The sequence below is a fragment of the Penaeus japonicus genome, unplaced genomic scaffold (assembly GCF_977035675.1).
Source record: "Penaeus japonicus unplaced genomic scaffold, GWHDUDI00000001_assembly GWHDUDI00000016, whole genome shotgun sequence".
Taxonomy (NCBI): Eukaryota; Metazoa; Arthropoda; class Malacostraca; order Decapoda; family Penaeidae; genus Penaeus; species Penaeus japonicus.
In genome coordinates, this window is record NW_028234418.1 from 2,171,473 (window position 1) to 2,181,472 (window position 10,000).

A 10,000-nucleotide genomic window follows, 5' to 3' on the forward strand; every position below is an offset into this window, starting at 1 on the left:
AAGGAGAAAGACAAAAACAAAACGTCAAGATTTTAGTTTCATCGTACTTTTAATATGATTTTTTAATCATATTTGTTATTGCTACAACTTTCATAACATTTACCCCCATTACCACTACATTTCTGATTATTATTACAACTATCCCCAGTATCGTTACAATCGGAGCATCATCAACAAAACAATCATCGCTGCAACAAGCATTTTTCGGCTAAAACTTCCCAAGAGAACATCCAGCGAACGTATATCTTACCTGTCTACTTTGGACATGATGATATCCTGCGCCTGGCTGGCAGACGTCCTGGCCGAGAAGTTGACGATGTTGACGATGAACTTGTCCTTCGGGAGGTCCACCAGGAGGCTCGTCGTGGAGGCGCTCTTGCCCGTGCCCGAGGGACCCAGCACCAGCAGGGGGACGTCATGGTCGAGGCAGGTCCTCAGGAAGAACTCGAGGCGGGCCGTTTCCGCCGTCGGGATCAAGAGCGTCGACACCTGCATTGGCCCCCCATCAAAAAAAAAGAATAATAATAATAATAAAAATCTTGGTACAAGTTACTTCGGCAGCCGTAAAAGTTTTAGCACGCTCATGCTACATATAGTTTGATCTGACTATTTAAAGTAAATACTGGTTTTCATGTTATCCTTGCTTTGGCTACCATTTTTAACAGGGCTTAATTCTTCCCCTCCTTTGCTACTTCTACTACTAATACTAATACGTTTTATTACAAGAGCTCTAATACTTTCCTCATATCTTCTTCTAGCGCCACTATTTAAGATTACTTACTCTGCTGCCTTTTCTCATTTTTCTCCTTCTCCTTCTCCTTCTCCTTTTTCTTTTTCTCCTCCTCCTCCTCTTCCTACTACTATTACTACTACTATTACTAATAATAATATTAATCATTATTATTACAATGAATATGATTATTAATATGCTGAAATATTACTTACATCCTTTAGTGATCGAAGGATAAGTTTTGGCGTTCGTGTGCAGGACATCACATGCACGGTTTTAATTTGGAGCAGGATTTCGCATGCAAATAGCGTGTTAAGACAATACCAAAACATCAGTGACAATTCAGAAGGAAAAACAGCTGTTACATAAGCATAATATATCAGTAAATCACGAGTGATTACAATAACGTTTTAGCGTACAAGCATACTCATATGATCCAGCAAGACGTCTTACACAATGTATACTGTATTCCCTTTTAAAAATCAAATGCATGCTTATTAACGAAAGTCCTCATTTAAGTATACAGCGTCAGTTTAACAATATATTTATACTATCTAAGGAAAATCCTTTTTCAGTTTTATATCATCACCTTAATAACATATTTCCATTGAATCTCTTGTCATGCTCATCACACGGGAGTCATTACGTTGAAAATCATACACATGCTCATATAAAAATCTGCCTTGACGACTGCAGCCTACATGGTCATAAAATCGGGACCTTAGTAATAGAAGTCTTTACAAGTCACATTCACATACACACTATTACCTTAGTCATATACACACTAGCAAAAAATTCGTCAGTAGTCATCACAAGGGTTTCATCAAAACATCTCCTTAGCTATACGTACGCAAGTAAAAAATCACCACACCAACGCCTTTAAAACATCACTGTAGCTAAACGCAAGCAAGTCAAAAGTCGTCACACGTACGTCATGAAGACATAACTTTAGCCATGTGCATGCAAGTCAGTAGTCATCACACTTGAGTCCTCACAACACTACCTTAGCATCAGGAGGGATGACCAGTCTCTCCTTGTCTATGGTGTCGTACCAAGGGACCCAGCGCTGGGTCTCTCGCTCGTACAGGAAGTCGTACACGAGCCCACTCTCAGGGGGAAGCATCCTGCGGGAGACGTTGTTTAGGAAGTAGTATTGATGAGGAGGACAATCAGTGGGCGGGAATTTTGTTATGTTTGATAAAGGCGTTGCTTGATCTAATGTCATACCTAATATTGTGGTATTCGGCATAAAAGTGCGAATATTAATGTTTGATCATGCTTCTAATAAAACATTATTTATTGAATATTCAGAGAGATATTCATAAACAGAATAACGAATACAAATATATTTTTTTCTCTTATAATATCTTCTCAATTTGGTCTTGCGTTTCACAAGCCATACCTTCCACCTGAAAGAGAACATGAACGGAAACATTCCTCATCAACACTCGCAGATACAACGACGCCACGTACCCTTTCGTGAGCTTGAAGCACTCGGGCTTAGCGAAGCGATCGTAGCGCCCCAGCGTCAAGTTCCGGAAATACTGATCAAACACTCGGCGACTCGTCCCTGTTGAATGCAATGAGACTCTTGAGAATAATGCCCTGCAGGTTGGGGGATTTATATTTCTGCAATATCAGACAAGCACAAGCACCTGTGATGGTGGAGCCAATCGTCCACGGGATTGTAAAGACGATTAGGGACTGAAGCAGCACCGTCATCTTGTCTTCGGAGATTTTGGGTCCCAGAGGTTTCCCGGCTTCTCGGACCTCGTCCAACAGGGAATCCAGGAGGTGTGAGAACGACTGTGTGAAGGGAGTGGTGATGGCGTTAGTATTTTACGGTACAGTGAAATATTTGGATTTTTTTTTTCTCTTCAGGGAAGTAGGTTGGGTGGTTGTGATATTACGGCTATTATTTAGAGGACTGGATACTAGACATCCGTAGGTATTTGAAATTACGAAAATTACGAAATTATGAACAAATATTTACGAATAGATATTTGAAATTACGAGAAAAAAAATATATGGTAATAAGTAGATAAAATCAGGAAAGAATTTTCCGATATGTATCTAACATCCCGAAGAAACTCTTTGAAATCGATCATCACTTACGATAACGCCAGTGACATTGCTGAAGACAAGAACAAGGAATCAGGAAAGTTACCTGGAACAAATGGAGCTCGGAAGTGTGGATCATGAACTTGCATTTCTTCCTGACGAAGTCGTAGACCGGCGGGAGGAGCCACTCCAGGACCTCGTTCACCATCTCCTTCACCGTGTCCGTCACTGCCACGGGAAGGGCGGCCAAGTAGGAGTCCTGAAGGATTCAGAAACGCGAGCTTGTTGTTTTTTACAAGGTACGATACGTGATTTTATTTTCGTTTTATTTTTTCATGGCATTTCAAGAAAAAAAGTGTTTTTTTTCTGCATGACTCGTAGGTCATCAGTAAGTGTACAGAAAAGAACTGTCGTAATGCGGAGGCCGGGTGGAATTTCCGTTCTGGTTTCACAATAGATTACACTTAACTCCTCAATCAACCATCGACACTTAATCACACAACCATTCTGTCTGGCGTCAACACGTAACCACACAATCAACCAGCAAGTCAGAGCATTCTCACACATTTAACACTTCACAACACAACCTTGCAAAGTCCACTTAACCAAACAATGGATAATCAGTACAATCACACAATTAACATTAATGACAACCACACAATCGCCAGTCAAAACATTCCTCCAGAATCACGAATCAACACTCACTCTGCCATTAACACTCAACACTACGCCACAACCATTAACCCAACAATCAACAACCACACAGCCGACAACCAACACTCATCAACGCACGCACCAACCCACCACAGACATATCAGCCCATCAACGCACTCACCAACCCACCACACACATAACAACCCATTAACACACTCACCAACCCACCACAGGTATAACAACCCACCAACCAACAACCCACCAACCAACAACCCACCAACCAACAACCCACCAGCCAACAACCCACCAACCAACAACCCACCAACCAACAACCCACCAACCAACAACCCACCAACCAACAACCCACCCACCAACAACCCACCAACCAACAACCCATCAACCAACAACCACCCACCAACCACAACCACCTACCACAACCAACCCACCAACCAACAACCCACCCACCAACAACCCACCCACCAACCAACAACCCACCAACCAACAACCCACCCCCACCCCAACCCACCACCACCCCCACCAACCAACCACCACAACAACCCCAACCAACCCCACCCACAACCAACAACCCCAACAACACCCACCCACCAACCAACACCCCACCAACCAACAACCACCCACCAACCCTCAACCCACCAACCCCCAACCCACCAACCCACCAACCCACCAACCCATCACCCCCAACCCACCAACCCCCAACCACACCCACCCAACACCCAAACAACCCACAACCAACAACCCACAACCAACAACCCACAACCAACAACCCACCAAACAACCCACCAACCAACAACCCACCAACCAACAACCCACCAACCAACAACCCCCACCACAACCAACAACCCACCAACCAACAACCCACCAACCCACAACCCACCAACCCCACCCACCACCAACAACCCACCAACCAACACCCACCAACCAACAACCACACCAACCAACAACCCAACCAACCAACCCACCAACCACACCAACCAACAACCATCCACAACCATTCACAACCACAACAACCAACAACCACACCAACTATTCACAACCCACCAACCAACAACCCCACCCACCTACAACCCCACCAACCAACAACCCCACCCAACAACCACAACCAACAACCAACAACCACAACCAAAAACCAACAACCACAACCAACAACCAACAACCAACAACCACAACCAACAACCACAACCAACAACCACAACCAACAACCAACAACCACAACCAACAACCAACAACCACAACCAACAACCACAACCAACAACCACAACCAACAACCACAACCAACAACCACAACCAACAACCAACAACCACAACCAACAACCACAACCAACAACCAACAACCAACAACCACAACCAACAACCACAACCACCAACAACCATAACCACCAACAACCACACCAACCAACAACCCACCAACCAACAACCCCCCACAACCACACCAACCAACACCACCAACCAACCAACCCACCAAACAAAACCCCACCAACCAACCAACCCACCAACCAACACAACCACCAACCAACCAACCCACCAAACCACCAACCAACAAACCCACCAACCAACCAACCAACAAAACCAACACAACACACAACAACCACCAACCAACAACCCACCAACCACACCCACCAACCAACAACCACCCACCACAACCCACAACCAACAACCCACCAACCAACAAACCCACAACCACAACCCACCAACAACAACCCACCACAAAACCCAAACCAACAACCCACAACAAACCAACAAAACAACAACCAACAACACACACCACAACAAACCACCAACAACACAACCAAACACCCCCAACCAACACCACCACCAACAACCACCACAACGACACACCACAACAAACCCACCAACACAACCCACCACCAACAACCCACCAACCAACAACCCACCAACCAACAACCCACCAACCAACACCCACACCCCAACCCACCAACCACACCCACCACCCCAACAACCCCACCCCAACAACCCACCACCACAACCCACCAACCACAACCCCCACAACCACCCCCAACCACCACCCACCAACCACAACCCACCACCCACCACCACAACACCCCACCCACAACACCCACCAACCAACAACCCACCCCCCACCCACCCACCCACCAAACCACCCCCACCACACCCACAACCACACAACCCACCAACCAACCCACCAACCAACAAACCCAAACCCACCAACCACACCAACAACACCACCAACCAACAACCCACCAACCAACAACCCACAACCAACACCCACCCACCAACCAACCCACCAACCAACAACCCACCAACAACAACCACACCAACCACAACAACCCACAACCAACAACCCACCAACCACCACCACCAACCACCAACCACCCAACAACCCACAACAAAACCCACCAACCAACAACCCAACCACCAACACCCACACAACCACCAACCCACACAAAACCACAACCAACAACCACCAACAACTACCACCAACCAACAACCCACCAACCAACAACCCACGAACCAAAAAAACCCCAACCAACAACCCACCAACCAACAACCCACCAAACCAACAACCACCAAACCAACAACCCACAACCAACAACCCACCAACCAACAACCCACCAACCAACACAACCCACCAACCAACAACCCACCACCAACAACCCACCAACCAACAACCCACCAACCAACAACCCATCAACCACCAACCCACCAACCAACAACCCACCCACCAACAACCCACCAACCAACAACCCACCAACCAACAACCCACCAACCAACAACCCACCAACCAACAACCCACCAACCAACAACCCACCAACCAACAACCCACCAACCAACAACCCACCAACCAACAACCCACCAACCAACAACCCACCAACCAACCACCCACCAACCACCAACCCACCAACCAACAACCCACCAACCACCAACCCACCAACCAACAACCCACCAACCAACAACCCACCAACCAACAACCCACCCACCACCAACCCACCACCCAACAACCCACCAACCAACAACCCACCAACCAACAACCCACCAACCAACAACCCACCAACCAACAACCCACCAACCAACAACCCACCAACCAACAACCCACCAACCAACAACCCACCAACCAACAACCCACCCACCAACAACCCACCCACCAACCAACAACCCACCAACCAACAACCCACCCACCAACCAACAACCCACCAACCAACAACCCACCAACCAACAACCCACCAACCAACAACCCACCAACCAACAACCCACCAACCAACAACCCACCAACCAACAACCCACCAACCAACAACCCACCAACCAACAACCCACCAACCAACAACCCACCAACCACCAACCCACCAACCAACAACCCACCAACCAACAACCCACCAACCAACAACCCACCAACCAACAACCCATCAACCACCAACCCACCCACCAACAACCACCCACCAACCAACAACCCACCAACCAACAACCCACCAACCAACAACCCACCAACCAACAACCCACCAACCAACAACCCACCAACCAACAACCCACCCACCAACAATCCACCCACCAACCAACAACCCATCAACCAACAACCCACCAACCAACAACCCACCAACCAACAACCCACCAACCAACAACCCACCAACCAACAACCCACCAACCAACAACCCACCAACCGACAACCCATCAACCAACAACCCACCAACCAACAACCCACCAACCAACAACCCATCAACCACCAACCCACCAACCACCAACCCACCAACCAACAACCCACCAACCAACAACCCACCAACCAACAACCCACCAACCAACAACCCACCAACCAACAACCCACCAACCAACAACCCACCAACCAACAACCCACCAACCAACAACCCACCAACCAACAACCCACCCACCAAACAACAACCCATCAACCAACAACCCATCAACCACCAACCCACCAACCACCAACCCACCAACCAACAACCCACCAACCAACAACCCACCAACCAATCAACAACCCATCAACCAACAACCCACCAACCAACAACCCAGCAACGCACTCAGCAGCCGTCCCTCCCGAGGCCACGACCCGCACCTTGAGCGGCCTCCAACCCAGCTGTTTGTTCTCCATGTAGATCATTCCGCAGCGAGAGACGGTCGCCGGCGACGCTTGCTCGAGGTCGGAGGTCTCGAACATGACGCTCATCTTGCCTGGCATCTGGAGGGGGGAGGAGAGGGAGGGGGTGAGGGTGGCATCTGAAGGGAGGAGAGGGTGATGTGAGGTGTTGGGGGTAAGGGATAAGGGGGGAGAGGGGAAGGTGTTGGGGAGAGGAGGGAGATGTTGGGGGTTAGGGATAAGGGGGGTGAGGGATGGTGGTAGGTGGTAGGGGTGAGGGTACGCGTGATGATCAGTGATGGGAATTATGATGATGGAAATGGTGATGGTTTGGGTGGTAGGCATAGTGATGGGGGTAGAGGTGGGGGTAGTGGTGCTGGTTGGGGTGAGGATAGTGGCGATAGTAATGGTTATGATAATGTTAAGGGTGATGATGATGATACTGATAATAATAACGATAATGACAATTATAATTATAATAATTGTAATAATGATGGTAGTAATAATAATAATAACAGCGATAATAACAATGATGAAATTAAAATCTGACAATACCAACAAAAACACTACACATATCACCAACATAGATCACCAACACTAATAAACGAAGGCCTACAATGAGAACACAATAAACAAGAAACTAAAAAACAACAACAACAAAAATAATACAACAAACAAAATAATTGATCAGAAAGAAAACGCTCCCCACCAAAAAATAGATAAATAGATAAAAAAATAAAAACTCTCGCATCGCCAGACAGACCTGAATGATTTCCCCGGACATGAGGCACAGCTTCTTGTTGTCGTCCAGCACCGTGTTGAGGTTCTCGACCCAGGCGCCGTCCACGGGCCCATCGAGCACCAGCCAGCGCCGCTCCTCAGAGTTCGAGGTCGCCATCTCGCGGAAGGTCTTCGCCAGCACGCCTGCGGGTGGGGGGGAGGTGGAAAGTGGGGTGTTGTTGGAGGAGGATGGGCAGGTGGTGGTGGGGAGGAAGACGGGGAGGGGAAGGAGGTGAGGGAGGGGGTGTTGGAGAGGAAGGGGGAGGTGTATTGGAGGAGGGGGATGTTGGTGGTGGGGGTGTTGTTGGTGAGAGAGATGTTAGAGGTAAGAGGAGGGTTGTCGTGGTGAGTGAAGCGCAAGTATTGTTAGTCAGGAAAGTGTTGTGATAAGATGTTATAAGTCAATATAATTTATTTAGCCATAACCACTAACATCTATAAAGTCCAAAGGTCCAAAAGTCGCCTTACCGTCAGACCATTCGTGGGAAAAGGGATCATACGCCCCGTACAGCTGTCCGAGCGTGAGAGCCTTAGGGTTGATAATCTTATACTGGACGCCGCGCTCGTCGCCCATCTTCCTCTCGCGCCCGACCTTGTCCACAGCGCTGGCCAGACCCTTTGTAACACCGTGATATATCCTCGATAAAGTATACTTAAAATCGTGGGAGTATATTCGTTCCTAAGTGTAATTTTCGACCTACTTTTAAATAAAACTGTAGTTCAAATTTGGTGGTTGTTTGTTTAATTGACAGACACGATTTTTCCTCTTTTTTAAGGTTGTAATGATAAGGAAAACAGAGAACACAGACTAGGAGGCACGAAAGACAAAGTTCATACGTGAGACACACTAGATTTTAATTAACAAGATCACCATAATCTTGGTGTTGAGGTTATGAATCATATATCGTAAATGTATAAGATTTAGGTTATATACAATACATAGTTTAGATGTTTACATTTTTAACAATTTAATTCAATCAGCGGGGACTACTTTTTATGGTACTTTAATCAACAAGGACTATTTTATTTAAGAACAGTAAAAAGAACATTAAAGCTTTACACATAACCTTTTTATACTTAGCTTTAACTAAAACGCCACATCTGACAGAGAACTCTTTACATTTACAGTTATTTAAGAATTATTACGGAGAACACAGGCACAAGTAAACATACACTAACTACCAACCATGCATAAACATACACGCCATTTCTCAACCAGCGCAGTTGAGGGGAAATCAGACATGCTCAAACAGATGTCCTTTAGACCAAACAATACCGTTAGGATACACCTGTTTCTTTCTTTGGACGTTATTTTATGTAGAGGAGATTTAGTAGTGCCGCAAACGCCGTTTATCATTTTGATGTTAACATCTGTTCACGTGAATAATGAAAAGGGTTCTATTTTAGTCAACCATATCAGAAAATTATTATCATTATTATTATTATTATTATTATTATTATTATATATATATATATATATATATATATATATATATATATATATATATATATATACATATATATACTTATATATATATATGTATATATATACATATATATATAATATATATATATATATAATAATATATATATATATATATATATACACATACATATATATATATATATATATATATATGTAGATAGATTTTCCTGGACATTTGGATACACATAAGTATAAATTTCAAAGCAAA

The 10,000-nt window shown here is 45.7% G+C and overlaps 1 protein-coding gene across 1 annotated transcript in view; it reads right to left on the minus strand.

Moving 5' to 3' along the window:
• Positions 1–10,000, minus strand: part of LOC122248642 (dynein axonemal heavy chain 3) — a 98,213-nt gene that overhangs the window by 37,463 nt on the left and 50,750 nt on the right. The window contains exons 34-41 of the mRNA XM_086545610.1: positions 8,775–8,922; positions 8,290–8,450; positions 7,506–7,628; positions 2,898–3,050; positions 2,386–2,536; positions 2,204–2,300; positions 1,734–1,854; positions 251–489 (exon numbers count right to left, since the gene is read on the minus strand). Of these exons, the coding sequence (XP_086401736.1) occupies positions 251–489; positions 1,734–1,854; positions 2,204–2,300; positions 2,386–2,536; positions 2,898–3,050; positions 7,506–7,628; positions 8,290–8,450; positions 8,775–8,922 (1,193 nt within the window). The remainder of the gene's footprint in view (positions 1–250; positions 490–1,733; positions 1,855–2,203; positions 2,301–2,385; positions 2,537–2,897; positions 3,051–7,505; positions 7,629–8,289; positions 8,451–8,774; positions 8,923–10,000) is intronic.